This window comes from Pristiophorus japonicus, chromosome 5 (genome assembly GCF_044704955.1).
Source record: "Pristiophorus japonicus isolate sPriJap1 chromosome 5, sPriJap1.hap1, whole genome shotgun sequence".
NCBI classification, from domain to species: domain Eukaryota; kingdom Metazoa; phylum Chordata; class Chondrichthyes; family Pristiophoridae; genus Pristiophorus; species Pristiophorus japonicus.
The window spans coordinates 38894012-38916500 of record NC_091981.1 but is presented as its reverse complement, the minus strand read 5'-3'; the positions used below and the strand labels follow the sequence as shown (position 1 = coordinate 38916500).

The 22489-nt window shown below is 43.9% G+C and overlaps 1 protein-coding gene across 1 annotated transcript in view; it reads left to right on the top strand.

Moving 5' to 3' along the window:
• LOC139264304 (collagen alpha-6(VI) chain-like) overlaps positions 1-20969 on the top strand; it is a 266694-nt gene extending 245725 nt beyond the window's left edge. The window contains exons 35-37 of the mRNA XM_070880548.1: positions 15720-15816; positions 15902-15954; positions 18617-20969. Coding sequence (XP_070736649.1) covers positions 15720-15816; positions 15902-15954; positions 18617-18792 — 326 coding nt within the window. The 3' untranslated portion in view covers positions 18793-20969. The remainder of the gene's footprint in view (positions 1-15719; positions 15817-15901; positions 15955-18616) is intronic.
• The last annotated feature ends 1520 nt before the right edge of the window (positions 20970-22489 follow it).

The window sequence follows — 22489 nt, the reverse complement described above, 5'->3', positions numbered from 1 at the left end:
GGGTGCCAGGCGAATTGCTTCGGTTTTGGACTCTGTTGGGCGGATTCCATCAGCGGCAATCCTTCTGCCCAAAAATTCAACCTCGGGCGCGAGAAACAGGCACTTGGATTTCTTAACTCTTAGGCCTACCCGATCCACCCGCTTTCGTACTTCCTCCAAATTGTGGAGATAGGAGTCGGTGTCCCTGCCCGTGATAAGTATGTCGTCTTGAAATACAAACGTCCCCAGGATGGACTTGAGCAGACTCTCCATGTTGTGCTGGAATATAGCAGCTGCCGATCTGATGCCGAAAGGGCATCGATTGTAAATGAAAAGGCCTCGATGTGTGTTGATGGTGGTGAGTAGCTTGGACTGATCAGTCAATTCTTGCGTCATATATGCAGATGTGAGATCTAGTTTTGAGAAAAGTTTTCCTCCAGCCAATGTGGCAAATAAGGCCTCCGCTCTGGGCAGCGGGTATTGGTCCTGCAGGGAGACACTGTTTATGGTAGATTTGTAGTCCCCACAGATTCGTACGGATCCATCAGGCTTCATGACTGGGACGATGGGACTTGCCCAGTCACAAAATTCCACGGGTGAGATAATGTCTTCCCGCAGAAGCCTATCCAGTTCATGTTCAATCTTTTCCCTCATCACATAAGGCACAGCTCTAGCCTTGTGATGGACCAGTCTCGCATCCTGTGTGATGTAAATTTTGACTTTAGCTCCTTTGAAGGTGCCCACACCTGGCTGAAAGAGATGTTCAAATCGACTTAGAACTGTTGAGCAGGAGGTCCGTTCCTCTGACGACATGGCGTGAACATCATCCCATTTCCAGTTTAGTTTTGCCAGCCAGCTTCTCCCCAGCAGTGCTGGGAGATCTCCGGGGACAATCCACAGGGGAAGTCAGTTCACTGTCCCTTTGTGTGTGACTGAGAGCATGGCGCTGCCGAGGACTGGGACGATTTTTTTGGTATAGGTCCTTAGTTTGGTGTCGACCCTTGTGAGTTTTGGTCTGTCTCTTTTGTGCGGCCACAGCTGTTCAAATTATTGAGCGCTCATGAGAGATTGACTCGCTCCCGTATCCAGCTCCATGTTGACGGGTATCCCATTGAGTAGGACCCTCATCATTATTGGAGGCATCTTGTTGTAGGTGCAGTGGCCATTGATCATGTTGACCCGCTGTACATCGGTGTCCCGGGTACTGTCCCCACCATCTTCTGGTCCACTTTCCGACCCTTCCGATTCATATACCAGCCGAGCTGCTGTTTTTCTGCACATGCGGGCTAGATGCCCTGTATAGTCGCAGTTTCTGCAAACAGCATGCTGAAATCAACACCCCCTTGATGAGTGCCTTCCCCGACATCTCCAGCACAGACCGCTTCCATTGTTTCCAAAGAATGAGCTGCGTCTGGCTGATCTCTCTTGAGCTTCTCTCAGTTTGTAGTTGATTGCTCACATTGTGGGTTGATGAGGTGTGAACGGCCGTTCATGTGGCCCTTGATGGCTTCTGGCGCCACTGCCTGCTGTTGAGGGCCTGCTCTCCTGCCTTTGTCTGTGTGTAGGGGTAGCAGCTTGTTTCACGCTGTGTACTCCTTGTTCCGATGTTTCGTTAGTTGTCGTACCCGCAGTGTAGATCAACCTCGTTTCTTCTTCTCCTGCCAAGAATGTCTGTGCAACCAGTGCTGCTGCCTCTAGGGTCAAGTTCTTGGTTTCTATGAGCTTTCAAAATATGCCTGCATAGCCTATTCCTTCAATAAAAAAGTCTCTCAGTACTTCTCTCCTTCGTTCATCGGAGAACTCTCATAAGCTAGCCAACCTCCGAAGTTCCGCCACGAAGTCGGGTATGCTCTAGCCCACACAGCGTCTGTAGTTGTAGAACCTGTGTCTGGCCATGTGTAGGCTGCTCGCTGGCTTCAGGTGGTCTCTCACCAGTGTGCTCAACTCTTCAAACGACTTGCTTGCTGGTTTCTCGGGTGCCAGCAGGTCCTTCATTAAAGCGTATGTTTGAGCCACAGCTGGTCAAGAGATGGGCTCTTCTCTTGTCTGCCTTGTCATCGCCTAACCAGTCTTTGGTTACAAAGCTTTGCTGGAGCCTTTCTATAAAGTCCTCCCAATTATCTCCAGCATTGTATTTTTCATCTGAGCCGTTGTTCGCCATTCTGTGGATTCTGTAATCCCGTAACTCGTCGCCACTGTAAAGTCCTGTCCCTGCAGTACAGACTCACACGAGGCACATACTGAAGTCAAGGTCACTCAGGACCTACACCTTTATTACACAGCTCTCGAATGCCTCACTTGCCTGAGACCTGTCCTTATATACCTCTCTGGGACAGGTATCCAGTGTCTCCTGCAAGTGCACCCCTGGTGGTAAGGTAAGCTTGTGGTTACAGGTCATCTCTGGTTCCAGTCATGTATAGCACGGTAAGATACAGTTATGTACAGTAATGCGAGATACATGACATGCCCGACCTGTATGCCCCACAGCATACCATGCTGTGACCGGCTGTGAAAACAGGCGGTCTGACCTATACCGACTCCAGTGAGGTAAGTAATGTCCATCTCAGGCAAGTGTGATTGTTTTTCCTTTTTTTTTGCGATTTATTTTGTGGTGGAGTGAGCTATGTATTGGAAATATTTCTGGTGGGTATTTTTCCAATTTTTTGTTTCTCCCAAGGCACTGTCAGAGCACTCCCAGGCCGGCTGTTTAGCTTGGGATTTTCGCATGCTCAGCCAGCTTTGCGCCCTAAGAGAGGTGTACAATGCCTCCCTTAATGTTCCGCCCCACACTCAGGGCCCAGCTGCCCAATTTTGCTGACTGAGGCGCAAACTGTTCCCCGGCACAAACTTTAACGCCCCGCCGCCATTACTGCCCCAAAATCAGCAAAGCCAAAAACATTTATGGTAAATGTTTCATCAGTTAGTCTTCTGATTGCTTTTTATCCTCTCAGCAACAGGAAGCAGTATATTTTTTAATCTCACAATGTTTTATTGTTATTCTGCCCTCGGGAAAGTCTTAAATCAATTCTTTATTTTGTTTTTTTTCCCTTGTCTAATCCCATACATGGGAACCTTTTGATTCATGGATTCATCTTGTTCCCAGTGCTCCTATACTCCCCTATACCAAGTGGTGGAGCTTAGTCTGTGTAAGTCTTTACAATTAATAAACCTTTTACTCACTCAAGATGGAAAGTAAATGATCTCTCTGTACCACAAATTAAATAGTCCAACAAGGAAGGGTTCCAGCAGAAATCCTGCAAAGAACCCTAAAGGCTACTCTCACATTAAAGTCAACACTGCCTCTATTAGCCTGTCTTAATCTGTTTTTTTCCCAGACCCTGCAGTCAATCTTAATTATAGTATTGGACCATCAATGTAGATGATTTGGTATAGTATGCCAAAAAAGTACAAAGCTCTTTATTTCATCCAAGAATTGGAAAAAGTGGAAGTTTGTTCTATTTGGTATGGACAAATATTCTTACGGTCACTTTTGTGATGAAAAAAATCACATTGTACTGAAGTATTCAAGGAACACTGGTTTGGGTTATGGGAGACCCCATAAATTATTAATAAAGAAATAATTTAATGGTAAAATTGTGTTTCTTTTATTTTATTAAACTCCGGCCATATGAACATGCATGACCAGAAACAATGGAAGTTGGAGATTTTAGTAGAGCTCTACCTAGTTCCTTTTGTTAGATACACACTAACCTAGAAAACTAGCAAAAGCTGACCAGCAACTGAATGAAAGCTAACACAGCCTCAAAAAGCTGGCAACTCAATAACGTGCCTGATTCCCTATTTCAACCTCCTCAGTTCAAGTTGCTATTCCTCACTCCAGTTCTTGCTGATATTTTTTCCTTCCCTCAATTTAAGCCAATACTCCTTCCCCACTCCCTCATATTAATGCTGACACTCTCCTTGCTGTTCACCCCAATGCACTCATCATAGGCAGTCCCTCGGGGTCGAGGATGACTTGCTTTCACACTAAAAATGAGTTCTCAGGTGACTGAAGACTCCAATGCGGGACCTACAGTCTCTCACAGGTGGGGCAGGCAGTGGTTGAAGGAATGGGTGGGTGGGGTACCTGGGTTGCTGCATGCTCCTTCCGCTGTCGATGCTTGGCTTCAGCTTGTTCTCGGCGAAGAGACTCGAGATGTTCAGCGCCTTCCCGAATGCTTTTCCTCCACTTTGGGCAGTCTTGGGTCAAGAATTCCCAGGTGTCGGTGGGGATATTACATTTTTTCAAGGAGACTTTGAGGTTGTCCTTGAAGCATTTCCTCTGCCCAGCTGGGGCTCGCTTGCCATGTCAGATCGCCGAGTTGAGCGCTTGTTTTGGGAGTCTTGTGTCAGGCATAGGGACAATGTGGCTCGTCCAGCAGAGCTGATCGAGCGTGGTCAGTGCTTCGATGCTGGGGATGTTGGCCTGAGCAAGAACACTGACATTGGTGTGCCTATCCTGCCAATGGATTTGCAGGATCTTGCAGAGGCAGCATTGGTGGTACTTCTCCAGTGTTTTGAGGTGACTGCTGTACATAGTCCATGCCTCTGAGCCATATAGGAAGTCTGGTATCATCACTGCTCTGTAGACCATGAGCTTGGTGCCAGGTTTGAAATCCTGGTCTTCAAACACTCTCTTCCTCAGACAACCGAAGGCTGCACTGGCACACTGAAGGCAGTGTTGGATCTCATCGTCGATGTCTGCCCTGGTTGACAGTAGCCTCCCGAGATATGGAAAATGGTCCACGTTGTCCAAGGCCCCATCGTGGAGTTTTGATAACCGGAGGACAGTGCTATATGGTGGGGACTGGTTGGTAGAGGACCTTTGTCTTATGGATGTTTAGTGCAAGGCCTGTGCTCTTGTATGCCTTGGTGAAGGTGTTGACGATAGCTTGGAGTTCGGTCTCCAAGTGTGCGTAGACGCAAGCATCATCTGCGTACTGTAACTCAAAGACGGAGGATGGGATGACCTTGGAGTCCTGGCCCAAGACCGCCTGAAGGCGGCAGAGGTTGAACAGATTCCCGTTTGCCCTGTAATTTAGCTCCACTCCAGCAGGGAGCTTGCTGAGGGTGAGATGAAGCATTGCGGCAAAGAAGATCGAGAAGAGCGTTGGTGCAATGACACAGCTTTGCTTGACCCCGGTCCGAATGTGGAATGGGTCTGTGATGGATCCAATGGTCAGGATCACGGCTCGCAAGTCATCATGGAGTAGGCGGAGGATGGTGACAAATTTTTGAGGGCACCCAAATCTGACTTTTTCTCTCCCTCAATTCAAGCCGATACTCTCCCTTCCCACTCTCTCATATTAATGCTGACACTCTCCTTGCTATTCACCCCAATACACTACTCCCAACTTCTCCCCAGTTTCCTCCAAAGCACCACTACCTCCTTCTGCCTTTATCCCTTACCTCTTCATTGCCATCCATTCCCTTGAATTCCTCTCCATTTCATTGTCATGCTTTTCCTCCTTCATTGCAGTTCTTTTCTCTCCCTTCCTGTTCACAATTATTGCCATCTATTTCCCCCTTTCCTATCTCCTGTATTGCTATCCATTTCCCTCTTCTCTTTCATTGTCACCCTTTTTGCCCTTTTATCTCTCCTCTAAAGCCATTCTTTTACACCGTTTGCTCTCCCCTCATTGTCATCCATTTTCCCCTTTAGTATCCCCTTAATCGCATCTGTAATATAGAGCTCCACCTAGTGGACTACTGCTCCACCTAGTGGACTACTGTGCTAATGCAACTGCTGATGTAAATACAATAAAAGTCACATGATGTATTGGAGCCATCTTGTAGAATGTAGTGATGTCAGAAAGAATATATCACATTGGCAAATGAGGATGCGATAATTGGAATCCCTAGTTGAAATTTGTGTTGGTGGATGATTCCTGCCAAACAACAGAGAGACTTTGAGAGGTTCTTTGCTTTGCAGCACAGCTCCCAATCCAAGGTAAATTTCAAGCACACTATTGGCATTGCCAGATTCCAGATGGCCATGCCTATGGGAATAATAGGGCGCTTGGGTGAGTTCCATCATGACTGAGACACTTTCGGAGCGTATGTGGAGCAGCTAGAAATGTTTTTCACCACGAATAGTATTGTCGAAGTTCCATAAGAACATAAGAAATTGGAGCAGGAGTAGGCAATTTGGCCCCTCGAGCCTGCCCCGCCATTCAATAAGTTCATGGCTGATCTGATCATGGACTCAGCTCCACTTCCCTGCCCGCTTCCCATAACCCTTTACTCACTTAATCATAATCGGGTGCTTTTAGAAAGAAAACGGGCTATTTTCTTGAGGTGTATGAAACTCTGAAAAATGTGTTTGTTCCTGTCAAGCCAAAGGACATGCCACTGACAGAGTTTCTAACCAAGTTACAACAGCACTACAGTCCTGAGCCCCTGGAAATTGATGAAAGTTATCGTTTTGGACTACGAAATCAGTTGAAAAATGAGAGTATCAGTGAGTACATCGTAACATTAAAAAAGCTATCCATTCACTGTCATTTTGGAAATTTCAGGACCGAGCATTGTGTGACCAACATTGTTTGTGGGATGAAGAATGAAGCAATCAGAAGAAAATTGTTGACAATCCCTAACTTGACTTTTGATTTAGCTTGTTTAGACTGCTATGTTGATGGATATGGCCGACCAATACTCCCGAGAATTTCGTGCCATTTCCAGTCACCAGACAACTGAGGTGAATTGCCTGCAGGTTAAAAGTAAAAGGCAGTTGGGCCCCAAGGCCTCAGCAACTGGCCAAGGTAATATCACGTTGAAGTTGTGCTATCGGTGCCTGGGACAACACATTGGTCAAAACTGGCAATATGCGAAGGCAGAGTGTTTCTTCTGCAAGAAAACTGGGTATCTTGCAAAGGCATGCCAACTGAAGAGTAAACCGACATTCAATGCTATAAAAAGAAATCGCCAGACACTGCATAGCATTGAAGAGAAGCAACAGAATAAGGAGGTTCTGGAGATATATGTCATCAGGAGCACGAGGGTATTTAACAGCGATTCGCAAAGTATCGTCATCCAAGTAGACATTTTAGGAACCAGGATACCCATAGAAATCGACACTGGTGCATCCGTGAGTGTAGTGCTGGAATCGCTATATCTCGACAAGTTGAGTGATTTTCCACTGGAGAAGTTGAAGATAGAGTTGCCAGGCTACTCAGGAGAGCAATCCCTGTAGTAGGACGTATCTCTGTACCGGTGAAATACAAGGATCAGTTTCAGAGCTTGCCTTTCTTAGTAGTGTCAAGAGACAAGCCTGCCTTAATAGGTAGAAATTGGTTGGGATCACTGAAGCTGGATTGAAATGGGATTTTTCACGTTGAAACGAGATTTGCATCGAAGGATGATGTCATCAAACAGTATCCGAAGTTGTTCTATGAAACATGCAATCTGATCTAAGGCTTCAACGCAAGTGTCAGAGTACAGAAGGATGCTAGCCCAGTTTACTGCAAGCCACATCATGTACCATACACACTCCAGGAGAAAGTTAAGCTGGAACTCAGAACATTATCTCAAAGGTAGAGCAAAGTAATTGGGCTACTCCCATTGTCGTTGTACCTAAGTCAGATGGTAAGGTAAGATTGTGTGGTGATTATAAAGTAACCGTAAACCAGGTTCTAGAGGGTAATCTACCCAATACATTGCCAAATGTAGAAGATTTGTTCACAATGCTGACAGGTAGTCAGATCTTCTCAAAGTTAGATCTCTCAAATGCCTACTTACAACTTGAACTAGATGAGCAGTCCAAGTCATGCTTGACTACAAATACTCATCTAGGCCTATATCAATTTAATCAGCTACCATTTGGAGTACCATCCCCTGCTATATTCGATGGATGATGAACCAGATTCTGCAAGGCATTGAAGGGACAGTATGTAATTTAGATGACATACTCATTTCAGCACCAAACAGGAAAATCCATAAAAATGCATTGAATTAAGTGCTCAAACGGCTAGAGAAGCACAAAGTATGAGTGACTGCTCCCAAGTATGAATTATTTCAAAACTCAGTGGAGTACTTAGGGCACATAATAGACAAAGATGGTTTACATCCAACCAAGGGAAAGCTGCATGAAATCAGAAATGCACCCACTCCCAAGATTGTCACTGAACTTTGATCATTTTTAGGTCTTTTGAACTATTATGGGAAGTTCTTAGCAAATTTGGCTACAGTGTTACATCCACTGAATGAGCTGCTGAAAAAAAATAGGTCCATTGGAAGTGGTCAGAAGAATGCAACACAGCATTCCAAGAGTGTAAAAGTCAGTTGGTAGAGAATACCATGTTAGTTTGTTATGACATATCTAAGGAGATCAAGCTAGCATGTCACGCCTCTCCGTATGGAGTTGGGACAGTGATCTCTCGTGCTACATAGTGGGGAGGAGAGACCAATTGATTTTGCTTCACGCACTCTCAGTGATTATGCGCAGATCGAAAGAGAAGCTTTGTCATTAATTTTTGGGGTGAAGAAGTTCCACAAATATTTGTATGGTTGTAAATTTACCATTGTTAATGAGCATAAGCCACTGACAGCAATCCACTATCCAAAGTCCCCAGTTCCAACCTTAGCTGCAGCCCGAATGCAGAGATGGGCTTTGGTTTTGTCAGCATATATGTATGAGATTGAGTACAGATGATCAGCTGATCACAGTAATGCGGATGCTATGTCCAGGTTACCATCCCCATCACAAGTTACACTGAATAGGGAATAAGTGCTCTAATTTTCATACATTGTTAAACTGCCAGTTACAGCTGACGAGATTGGTAGAGCAACCAAACGTGACCCAGTTATGTCAAAGGTGTATGATTACATAGCAAATGCAGGCCAAACCAGGTATCAGAGAAATATATTCATCCATACTTTGTTTGTAGGAATTAATTATCAGTGGATAAAGATTGTATCATGTGGGGTGCAAGAGTGGTTATTCCAAATAAATTCAGGTCCAAATTGTTAGGAGATCTTCATGACCAGCACCTGGGAATGTGCTTAGCACACAGTTACTTATGGTGGCCAGGTCTAGATAAAGATATAGAGTGCATCATTAGTCAGTGTACAACATGTCAATCGGTATGCAAGAAACCACCATCAGTATCATTACAGCCGTGGGAATGGCCTCCCAGGGTGTGGCAAAGGTTTACATATAGATTTTGCTGAGCTAGAAGGATAACAATTGTTCATTGTGATTGATAGCCATTCGAAGTGGGTAGAGGTGTTTCCGATGTGGAAAATAACAAGTAAAACACTAGACAATTTGCGAAGATTGTTTTCCTCATGTAGCCTCCCAGAAGAAATTGTTTCTGCTAATGGGCCGTAATTTTGTTCAGAAGAATTTGCATACTTCATGAGAAGAAATGGTGTGCAATATACCAAGGTTCCACCATACCACCCCTGCTTCACAGTACAAATTGTAAAACGGCTCCCATCAAGCAAATGTTGGAGCGGATGGCTCAGAGACATGGTCCTTGTACAGGAGACACCTCAAGTCGCTGGAGAAATACCACCGATGTCTCCACAAGATCCTCCAAATCTTCTGGGAGGACAGACTCACCAACATTAGCATCCTTGACCAAGCCAACATCCCCAGCATTGAAGCACTGACCACACTTGATCAGCTCTGCTAGGCAGGCCACGTTTCTGCATGCTAGACATGAGACTCCCAAAGCAAGCGCTCTCCTTGGAACTCCTTCATGGCAAACGAGCCAAAGGTGGGCAGAGGAAACGTTAGAAGGACACCCTCAAAGCCTCCCTTATAAAGTGCAACATCCCCACCGTCACCTGGGAGTCCCTGGCCAAAGACCGCCCTAAGTGGAGGAAGTGCATCCGGGAGGGCGCTGAGCACCTCGAATTTCATCGCCGAGAGCATGCAGAAATCAAGCGCAGGCAGCAGAAAGAGCGTGCAGCAAATCTGTCCCACCCTCCCTTACCCTCAATGACTATCCCACCTGTGACAGGGACTGTGGCTCTCGTATTGGACTGTTCAGCCACCTAAGGACTTATTTTAAGAGTGGAAGCAAGTCTTCCTTGATTCCGAGGGACTGCTTATGATGATAATGATGATGGTTGGAGCAGAGGTCGGAAGCGGCGAGGAGCGGAGGTCGGAAGCAGCGAGGAATGGAAGTCAGGGCCGACGAGGTCCGGAGGTCGGGACCGGCGAGGATGAAGTTCGGGACCGGAGAGGTCTGGAATTCAGAAGTGGAGAGGAGAGGGTGGAGAGGTCAGAGCCCAGAGATGGAGCATCATGGACAAGACCAAGGGAAAGCGCAGAACGGGCCAATAGCGAGTCTGTGAGGTTGTGAGGTTGTGAGGCTCACATTGCGTACTATGAATTCCATGTAGAGAGAGGTCCTGTAGGAAGGAGAAAGGAAGGAGGACAGTAGGAGTATGTTTGAGTTTGTGTGTATGTATTGGCACATGCGGCGGAGTCTGGTCTCCAATCGTCTTGGATCCCCTTGCCATTAGACCAAGACCTTGCTCCATCAAGTCCGTGTGGTGGCTGGTGTGCAACGGCTACCCCACACTAAAATAATTCATGTACAGGCATCTTCCACCGTTTAAAATGAGTTCATCAGTCACCTGAGTACTCATTTTTTGTGTGGAAGCAAGTCATCCTCGACCCCAAGGGACTGCCGATGATGACAATGTTGGATCCAAATCCAAAGAAATGGCAGTTGTCATTGGATAACAAACTAGCAAATTTTCTTATTACTTATCGTAATACTGCTCATACCATTACTGGTAGAACACCAGTAGAGTTGTTTCTCAAATGACAGCCACGAACCAGGTTCTCATTGTTGAAGTCAAACTTGACACAATCAGTAGAAGAGAAACAATTAAGACCGAAAGAGAATCTTGATATAGAGGTAGAGTAAAGAGAAAAGTGTGAAAGTGAATCAGAAGGTTAGAGTGAAGAACCATCACCATAAATGGTTAAAGTGGTTACCAGGACGAGTAGTGAAGATATGTGGTCCTCGCACATATTTGGTCAAGATGTTTGACCACGGACGGGTTAGGTGTGTTTACATTGAACATATTTTACCTACAGATGTGGAAGGAGTTGAAAGCTGGAATGATTCGATTATTTCTGATGAGTCAGATAGTCTTGTTACAAGGAGAGTACCAGTAACATCGAAACATAAAAAGTAGGTGCAGGAGTAGGCCATTCAGCCCTTCGAGCCTGCACCACCATTCAATATGATCATGGCTGATCATGCAACTTCAGCACCCCATTCCTGCTTTTTCACCATACCCCTTGATCCCTTTAGCCATAAGGGCCATATCTAACTCCCTTTTGAATATATCTAACGAACTGGCCTCAACAACTTTCTGTGGTAGAGAATTCCACAGGTTCACAATTCTGAGTGAAGAAGTTTCTCCTCATCTCGGTCATAAATGGCTTACCCCTTATCCCCTGGTCCTGGACTTCCCCAACATTCGGAACATCCTTCCTGCATCTAACCTGTTCAATCCCATCGGAATTTTATATGTTTCTATGAGATCCCCTCTCATTCTTCTAAATTCCAGTGAATATAAGCCTAGTCGATCCAGTCGTTCTTCATATGTCAGTCCTGCCATCCCGGGAATCAGTCTGGTGAACCTTCACTGCACTCCCTCAATAGCAAGAATGTCCTTCCTCAGATTAGGAGACCAAAACTGCACACAATACTCAAGGTGTGGTCTTACCAAGGCCCTGTACAACTGCAGTAAGACCTCCCTGCTCCTATATTAAGGCCAGCATGCCATTTGCTTTCTTTACTGCCTGCTGTACCTGCATGCCTACCTTCAATGACTGATGTACCATTCCACCTAGGTCTCGTTGCACCTCCCCTTTTGCTAATCTGTCATCATTCAGATAATAATCTGCCTTCCTGTTTTTGCCACCAAAGTGGATAACCTCACATTTATCCACATTATACTGCATCTGCCATGCATGCCCCATTCACCTAACCTGTTCAAGTCCCCCTGCAGCCTCCTAGTATCCTCCTCGCAGCTCGCACTGCCACCTAGCTTAGTGTTATCTGCAAACTTGGAGATATTAAATTGAATTCCTTCGTCTAAATCATTAATGTATATTGTAAATAGCTGGGGTCCAAGCACTGAACCCTGTGGCACCCCACTGGTCACTGCCTGCCATTCTGAAATGGACCCGTCTATTCCCACTCTTTGCTTCCTGTCTGCCAACCAGTTCTCTATCCACGTCAATACATTACCCCCAATACCATGTGCATTAATTTTGCACACTAATCTCTTGTGTGGGACCTTGTCAAAAGCCTTTTGAAAGTCTAAATACACCATCTACCAGTTCTTCCCTATCCACTCTACTAGTCACATCTTCAAAAAACTCCAGAAGATTTGTCAAGCATGATTTCCCTTTCATAAATCCATGCTGACTTGGACCGATTCTGTCACTGCTTTCCAAATGCGCTGCTATTACATCTTTAATAATTGATTCTAACATTTTCCCCACCACCGATGTCAGGCTAACCGGTCTATAATTCCCTGTTTTCTCTCTCCCTCCTTTTTTAAACAGTGGGGTTACATTAGTTACCCTCCAATCCATAGGAACTGAACCAGAACCCATGGAATGTTGGAAAATGACCACCAATGCATCCACTATTTCCAGGGTCACTTCCTTAAGTAATCTGGGATGCAGACTATCAGGCCCTGGGGATTTATCGACCTTCAGTCCCTTCAATGTCCCTAACACCATTTCCTGACTAATAAGGATTTCCCTCAGTTCCTCCTTCTCGTTAGACCCTCGATCCCCTAGTATTTTCGGGAGGTTATTCGTGTCTTCCTCAGTGAAGACAGAACCAAAGTATTTGTTCAGTTGGTTTGCCATTTCCCTGTTCCCCATTATGAATTCCCCTGATTTTGACTGCAAGGAACCTGCATTAGTCTTCACTAATCTTTTTCTCTTCACATATCTATAGAAGCTTTTGCAGTCAGTTTTTATGTTCTCTGCAAGTTTACTCTCATACTCTATTTTCCCCCTCCTAATTAAACCCTTAGTCCTCCTTTGCTGATTTCTAAATTTCTCCCAGTCCTCAGGTTTACTGCTTTTTCTGGACAATTTATATGCCTCTTCCTTGGATTTAACACTTTCCCTAATTTCCCTTGTTAGCCACGGTTGAGCCACCTTCCCTTTTTTATTCTTGCACCACACAGGGATGTACAATTGTTGTAGTTTATCCATGTGATATTTAAATGTCTGCCATTGCCTATCCACCGTCAACCCTTTAAGTATCATTCGCCAGTCTATCCTAGCCAATTCACCTCTTATACCGTCGAAGTTTCCTTTAAATTCAGGACCCTAGTCTCTGAATTAACTGTGTCACTCTCCATCTTGATGAAAAATTCTTCCATATTATGGTCACTCTTTCCCAAAAGGCCCCGCACGACCAGATTGCTAATTAATCGTCTCTCATTACACATACCCAGTCTAAGATGGCCTACTCTCTAGTTGGTTCCTCGACATATTGGTCTAGAAAACCATCCCTTATACACTCCTGGAAATCCTCCTCCACAGTATTGCTTCCAGTTTGGTTAGCCCAATCAGTTATGCAGATTAAAGTCACCCATGATAACTGCTGTACCTAACAAATCCTGCATCAAATGTACTAGAAACAAGTCCAAGAGAAAGTCCGAATTTAAGTCTGAGTCAGGCAGACAAACAGTCTGAAGTTGTAGAGAGTTCAAATGTAGATCCCTTGGAGAAAAACTCTCCTGAGGCTCAGCCTAGAATGAGTCTAAGTTCAACACCATATTTGGAAGGTTCTGTTCGAGAGCGAAGGTATCCTCTTCAAAACAGAATACCAATGGTTAACTTTGATTTATAAATCTGGCACAATAAGTCCATATCTTTTATTGTGTACAGCCATGCAAATTATGTCTGATGATTATTTTGTTATGATTACTTTTTCATTAAGGAAGAAGTGTAATATAGAGCTCCACCTAGTGGACTACTATGCCATCTCGTGGGCAACTGTGGTAATGCTGCCGCTGATGTAAATATAATAAAAGTCACATCATGTATTGGAGTCATTTTGTCGAACGTAGTGTGTTTGTGATGTGGTAAATACATTGAAACACCTGTGAACTCATCCCTTTGTGGCGTGGAAGCAAGTCATCCTCGCTTCAAGGGACTGCCTATGATGATGATGATGAAATATATCACAGCATCAATTTTTCCTTTCCCAGCCCATTCATTGCCATCCATTTCTGCCTTTCTTCCTAATTCATTGCCATTCTTTCCTCCCCTCATTGCCACTACTACCTGAGTGCTGATAATGGAAATGATTGTGTTATATACTGTAAGTAGGAATTCCTTTTCTTGTGAGAATTCTGGTTCACTGTATGTTTTCCTTTGTGTTAACATTCTTTTAGGAGTGGTGTTGAGGGAAAAGGGGACTGGTTCATACTGATTTTTGTCAGCAAATGCTCGCTCATATAATAGGACCCCAAAACACTGGTTGTCAATATGAAACACGGATGATTGGCATGTATGATGTTGCAAGATCTGGACATTATTTAAGTGAAAGCAGGGACACCTGAATCTAACTGAAATCCACGTGGAAACAAATTGAATTTCTGCATGACGGCTTTAAGAAAGTTGTCTTCCTGAGCACAGTAAGTCCCAGTATCACCGTTGGGAGTTGCCAGATGCAAAGTCCAACATTACTCTTTAGGCCTTGTTCCAACATCTTTAGAACAATTTTCTTGAGATCTCTAAGGCATGCCGGATTCCTCAATGAAGACTAATGTTCATCTCTGCTTTCCTGTGTGTACTCTCTTTCAAACCCTTCAGGTTATTCCTGTGATATGGCCAAGAATTCTTATAAAGTGGCAGTACCACTCAAAAACATAGTCTGAAAAATGCCTTCAAAATTAAGTACTCACATTTTATATTTCCAATATAGAGTTACAGGCAGCTTAGGTACACATTTGCTTTTTAAAGGAGGAAATTGCACAATTATCAATAAGGACTACAACGAAACAAGGCATCAAAGTTAGATTTTTGCCTTGGCTCATCAATCCACAACTTCACACATTCTAAGTTTGTCCTAACCATTTCAATAGATTGAAGATTTGGCTGCAGAGTATTGCACTCTTCTTTAGCAGCCTTTTAACCCATTATTACAGTCTTCTTTTCCCAATGTTAAAAAGACCAATGAATCAGGAAAGGTAAAAATGACTTCACGCATCCCTGGAATATTATTCTTTTTATGCCACTAAAGCACTTGTTTTTGTTTGCTTGAGTGCTAGTTTGCTTTTGATTTGATGTCTCCTCTGTCTCATGAAGGATTGTAGGGAGTCACTGGAGGTAGCTAAGATATAGCAGATGAAATAAGAACATAAGAATTAGGAACAGGAGTAGGCCATTAAGCCCTTCGAGCCAGCTCCGCCATTCAGTAAGATCATGGCTGATCTTCGACCTCAACTCCCCATATCCTTTGATTCCCTTAGAGTCCAAAAATCTATCTATCTCAACCTTGATTATACTCAACAACTCAGCATCCACAGCCCTTTGGGGTAAAGAATCCCAAAGATTCACAACACTGAGTGAAAAAATTCCTCCTCATTTCAGTCTGAAATGGTCGACCCCTTATCCTGAGATGTATCCTGACCGTATGAAAATTACACATTACTGTAATCTTGTTACATTTTAGATTTGGTGTGGTGTCTTGCTGTCATTCTGAAAAAAAACAAATATTCTATTTATTTTATAGCTGGAATCAACAACTATCCACCACCAGCTCTAAAGAGGGAATGCGGAGGAATAAATTCTCACAACACAAAAGAACCAGAAACATTTCCTGATGCTCCGTATGTTTTGCAGACACCTGTTACCAAATTTTGAACATAGAGTGTAAGTTTCCTTCATGATTAATGTATTTCTTCCTCATTACAGAGTGAATATTATGGAAGATTTTCAAGAACAAAAAGATGACACCAATATTTATGGTAGGTACAGACAAAAACATTTCTTTGTTGTGAATTTTATCTGGTAATAGAAGGGTGTAGGGTGACGACATCAATTTGAGGCCAAGGCTATTTGAACTCCCAGGTCTCATTTACATTCCACTGGCCAGCTGCCCACCTGAAATGTGCACAAAGATGTAGATGGCCGGCTGCCAGCAAGTGAAGATTGAGCTGCCTGGAGGGCGCCCACCACTATGTAGGTAAGTGCCGGGAGGTGGGGAGGGGTTTGTCCAGATCTTGCGGATGTGATGGGAGGAGGGAGCCCATGACAGCAGAGGGCCAGACTTTACTTGAGGGGCCTGGAGGTGCAAAACTTACTTTTTAGGGCCTCTGCTTCTTGTCCGACACATCTTACTGAATGGGGCAGGTGCTCCAGTCAGTCCCAGTTAAACATAGAAACATAGAAAATAGGTTCAGGAGTAGGCCATTCGGCCCTTTGAGCCTGCACCACCATTCAATATGATCATGGCTGATCATGCAACTTCAGTACGCCATTCCTGCTTTCTCTCCATACCCCTTGATCCCTTTAGCCGTAAGGGCCACATCTAACTCCCCTTTGAATATATCTAACGAACTGGCTTCAACAACTTTCTGTGGTAGAGAATTCCACAGGTTCACAATTCTCTGAGTGAAGAAGTTTCGCCTCATTTTGGTCCAAAATGGCTTAGCCCTTATCCTTAGACTGTGACCCCTAGTTCTGGACTTCCCCAACATCGGAAACATTCTTCCGGCATCTAACCTGTCCAATCCCGTCAGAATTTTATATGTTTCTATGAGATCCCCTCTGATTCTTCTAAATTCCAGTGACTATAAGCCTAGTCGATCCAGTTTTTCTTGATATGTCAGTCTGCCATCCCGAGAATCAGTCTGGTGAACCTTCGCTGCACTCCCTCAATAGCAAGAATGTCCTTCCTCAGATTAGGAGACCAAAACTGAACTCAATATTCAAGGTGTGGCCTCACCAAGGACCTGTACAACTGCAGTAAGACCTCCCTGCTCCGAAACTCAAATCCTCTCGCTATGAAGGCCAACATGCCATTTGCCTTCTTCACCGTCTGCTGTACTTGCATGCCAACTTTCAATGACTGATGTAACATGCCACCCAGGTCTCGTTGCACATCCCCTTTTCCTAATCTGTCACCATTCAGATAATATTCTGCCTTCCTGTTTTTTGCCAGCAAAGTGGATAACATCACATTTATCTACATTAGACTGCATCTAAAATGATATCAGGGTCCTAATAACTTCCAAGAACCTCAATTTTTCACATATTAATGAGACTCCTGACAGAGTCAGGTGAGTGCCTTATCGCCTTAAAAAAAGCTCAGTTAAAGCAGTGGCTGGTGGGAATGGAGCTGGAATGGGGCAGTACCTTTTTTTTAGGCAATTTCAACTGCATGGTCATCCAATTCCCACGAAGTGGATGGAGTGAGTTAAAATAGCTCCCTACGTGTTTTGTGTGTTAATATATGAAAATTATACAAAATAAACGGATGTTACCATTTTCTCTATTGTGTAAAAGTAGAGGTCCAATGGCCTCCCCATCTTACGCTTCTCGCGATTGCCTTGGATCTTGTTCCTTAGCATTCACCTAGCCTGGGCCGCATGATTTCCTGCTCCCAACTGCTGGCCACTGCATCGTTCCTACCAGCTTCAGCTGGGAGTTTGATCTGAAAAATTAAAATGAGGTGAGGGAATTAAAATGGCCCAAGCCTCACGCCAGCAAAGCCATCCTTGCTTCCCACTTGCGCTGACCCCCCCAAGCACACTTGCGCCCTGAATTAAAATCAGGGCTTTATTGCTTGTGCTATTCCTGACTTGTATTCGTATTTGCAGCCATATTGGGAAAAATGCTAATGATCAGGAAAATAAAGGGGAAAATGCAGTAAAAAAAATGTTCACAATATGGTAATTTACGTGAACTTTTGATTGCTCATTTGGCAAGTGGGAGATTGCCAGTACCAAAGACAGAATGAGGAGCTACTGCAGCAGGACTGCTGCTACAGCACCCGAAGAGGAGGCGAGCATCGCCCTGGAAAAGGGAAAAACCCTTGGCTTGGGCAAGACGGAGACCTATAAAGGTCTATATGGGAGCTGTATTGGAGGGAGAAGAGGTCTCTACTAAGCCCTCTCCCTCTATTTACAGAATTCGGTGCCTGACCGTCGCTGCCCCGAACCATCTGCCAACTTCATCAGGCAGCCTTGGGAGTGGCAGAAAGAGAAGCTGCTATCAGGAAAATTCACTGGAAACTGAATCTTGCTCCTGCTGACATTTACATGCAGTGGGCAGGAAAGAAGCAGCCAACAGTGGCCAGGAAATGAAACTTAAGGTGGGGATGTGGTGGTAGGCTGTGCCAACTGATTTTTGCTCCTTTTTTCTGCTGCTATATCCTACCCGATATTGGGCAGGATCACAGATGAAAATCCAGTTCATAAGTTCTTTCAATCCTTACCAAAGAGGATAATATGTAAAGTTTGCTAAATTAAATCTTTTACGTGAAATTCAAAAGCATTTCAGTAGATTTTGCTCCATTGCTTATACTTTCAATTAAAAGATTCTGCTCATTTAATCTAATTCAATGAAAAAGATCTACTTGATTAATATATATTTTTAATACGCCTGTTTCCTTCTTTTCCATTCCAGATGTATGTGCACTGAGTCTCGATGAAGGGGACTGTTACAACTACAGCTTAAAATGGTTCTTCAACAAAACATTACGAGTCTGCAAAAGGTTCTGGTATGGTGGCTGTGGAGGAAACGAGAATAGATTTGACACCCAAGAGGATTGTGAAGCCTTCTGTCTAAAATTTGCCTTCTAATATCTGTGGTGTAGTTGATTTCAAATAAACACATACTTGACGCAATCATAAAATTCCAATATACCACAGCATTTCCTATTTGCATATAGAAGACCACCTTTTTACTGGCACATCATGTTTATACTACTTACCACTCTTTTTTGAATAATAATTAGGAAATAGAACTATCCATTTACACTGTTCCTCAAAACAGGACAGCTCAACAATGGATAAGTGTATTTTTCTTCTGTGGATTTTTTGCAAAAAGGAAATGGAGCAGAAAGATGGCAGAAGGATCAGCCAGAAATAATGGCAGAACATCAAATGGCTTCCAAGATTTTTTTTTAGTTACAAATTTGCAATCAAATAAAATCAAATTAAAACATGAGAGCATTGAGGAGGCAGCTTCCCCAGTTTTTCCTCCCATGGGCTATTTTGTGGCCTTGGCGAGTTCCAGGTGCATGCGTGGCTGTGCGCTCAAAAGTGCTGTAGGAAATGTGAGCACAGCAGCAGGGCTGCTGAGATTAGACCTTTCTGGCTGTTGCTGGAGAACATCAGTTTGAAGATCCTGAATGCTTTAAATTTTCCGGGAGAGGGGAGGGGTCAATAGAAAAAAAATTCTCCACTAGCATGTGAATTATTCAGCCTGGCCCGAGAACCCTGTGGGCTCTCTGGTCTTAGTTACAGTTTTTGACAGGTGACTGTCGCTGGGGCGTTGACCAAGCAAACATAGCGGAAGAATAAGGCAGGACATCAGGGAAAGTCCACTCTTATCTCATTAATATTGATGCTAGGCCTGTAGATATAACAACAGATGCAGTCCGAATGACACTGCAGGGGGAAGTCCCAGAAAAGTTCAAGGCAGTTCAGTGGTAGCAGAGACCCAAGAGGCCTTCACCCCATTGTCCTCGGCCCCGCACCTAGGGAGTGCTGATTCCCCATGAGCAGGATAAAGGAAAATTGACCCTATTCTCTATTCATCAGAGAGTACAATACATGCAAAAAACATTAGAATATATGAAACTGAAAAATGGATGGGCTGCTTTATTTCTTGATTTTATTGAAAGATAATTGGCTTTACACGCTGGCTACTTTACATTATGAAAGCTCCAGACTGACATCTGCATGATGTCTATATCAGAAGGATATTGCGACTGGTTACAAGCAAAGAGGCAGAAATTTGGTATGGTTCATACTGACAAGTTCATATTCGAGTGGTGCAATTAATGTATTGCACTTTAAATGCAAATTACATGCAAAATCTTGGACAAATTAAAATGCTCTAAGAGGCAGTAATATGGCGGTGAAGCATTTCCGACCAGAGGCCAACCCATCCGAAATTGCCCCCAGGCCAGGGGTGACAGAAATAGGTTTCTGCCCTGCCCATGTTCCCGTTCCATAGGGCACGTGATGATCAATGAGCAGGATAAAGGAAACTCCTTTAAAGATGACCCCTTTCCGCCCTGCGAGGGAAATTGCCCCTTCGGGAGAGGCTTGGTGCCCCGGCAGGTTTTTCTAGCGGGAAGCTGCCAATGGCTGGGCATGCGACCGCCCTTAAAAGGGAGGGCGCACTGCCGCAGCCGACATTTTATTTTCATTGTCTGCCAACTCTGAAGTTGGCCCTATTGGCGGCCACGAGTTCGGCCCACGCTGCCAATCATCAGGCCGGTGCCCTCTCTTGGATGCTGGACTGCTGGCCTGGCCGAAACCCTCCCTGGTGACCCAGTGGATGCGACTAAAGTGGCTGCAGAGCTCACAGTGGCCCTCCCCTTTCACTGAAGGAGAGGGATGTTGCTACATGTCAGTGTCACATATCGCGCTGAGTTCACCAGCGTTGCGCTGACGTGCTCAGCATGGTGCTGATGACACCGCCCGTCTTACGCCCCGTTCCCAAAGCACTTCCGCCCCTCAGCCTTGCAAACACCGCCCGGAAAAAATGTTTAAAGTTAAAGAAGCCATTTCCCTCTATTCTCCGCCCCATGGATTCGGGCGGAGATTAGTCATTTAATTAGAATTTTCTATCCCATTTGGGGCGGAGGGCAATTTCTCGCCCCCTATGTTTTTGATGATCATTGTAATCCATTGCCATTTCAATGTGTTCCCACATTTAAGTTTGAGACCAGAATCTTCCAGAAGTTTAATCTCTTTTGTGTAAATGTTGTTTCTATTATCTACTTATTGATTTTAATGTACTGAAATGCTTAATTTAATAAATGGGTAGTGGTGTAAACATTTCCAAAGTGGCTTTTCATATATTTTGAACAGAATCTTTGTAAATTACATAAAAACATAAGAAATAGGAGCAGGAGTAGGGCATTTGCATTTAATAAGGTCATGACTGATCTGATCATGGACTCGGCTCTACTTCCCTACCCGCTCCCCATAACTCTATAGTCCTGTATCAATGTATTCATGAACTAGTTATCATTTGCCAGGATTCAACCATATATGGATATAAAAAATACTTGCACATGGGAATTTTGAAAAGGCATTTACAAGTGGAATCAGTATTCAGGGTAATTAAAGGGCAGGTTAGAGGATTTAATTCAACCAAACAGGATTTACTAATTATGTTGAGTGTGGCAAGATTCCCCATTAACATTTATTTCTCTATTTCCCACAAGACCATTAATTTATATTGTTTGCAAAGTTCAACAACATTTTTGAATGATACACCAGTATCTTGTAATTGTTTCCTTACTAATCAATACCATCCACTTAACTTTTTATATTGCTTTTCAGTTGTAGTCAAACCAACTACACATTTAAAAACATATTGTTAACATAAGAATTGAAGATAATTTCTGTTATTTTATATTCAAGTATATTTGTTCTAAGGGAAACATTATTGTTCTTTGCTCATGGTAGGGAATATAGTTATTTGTACATTACCTTTTATCTCTAAAGACCCAGTCAATGATACATGTGGTGCTGCTGAACTCAAAGAATAACCTGTTGATTTCAGTGAAATACCAATTTAATGATGTGAAAACTAAAGTTGTGTAATATAATAACATTTACTAGTCTTTTGATATAAAGTACATTTAGAACTCAATTCTGGTTTTATTTGTATGAAACATGACGTAGCTCACATTTGTCGGTCCATACATTTTGCATTTGAACTCTCCATTAATGACCATACTCGAGTTTGCATGGTCAGTGGGAGGGCACCTAATTTACAAGGTCAGGTGGGTGCAAGTGCCACTTCGGGCTGATAACTCTGGCAACCATTGGGAGAGTTTTTTTTAAAGTAAGCTCTTTTGAGAGGTGGGGGAGCCCCGTGCCTAGCCTAGACCTCAATGGTGAGGACCACATGTACCCTTAGAGTTCAATACACCTCTAATGACTTGGTCTACTGGCTACCACTACTACACTGGGTTCCCTTCCAGGCACGGGAGCAGAAACTCCCTGCTTAGCGAGTCCCTGCTCCTGGCTCTACCCCAACTGTCTTTCACCTTGTAAGGGCTGGAACGAGGGTTCTGCTTCTTCCAAGGCAAAGATAAAACTCCCAGAAATGCTGGAGATCCTGGTCACCACTGTTTTCTTGGAAGTTCTGCCACTTTACCGCCAGAACCATGTGGATTTGGCCAGTTTGATGACACAGACTTCAGAGTTCATTTCTATGGACGTTTGCAACTTATAGATTCGGATGAACATTGTGGGTTAATCACCCACTATGAAGACTTGAGCACATAAATCAGCATGACACTTCAATGCA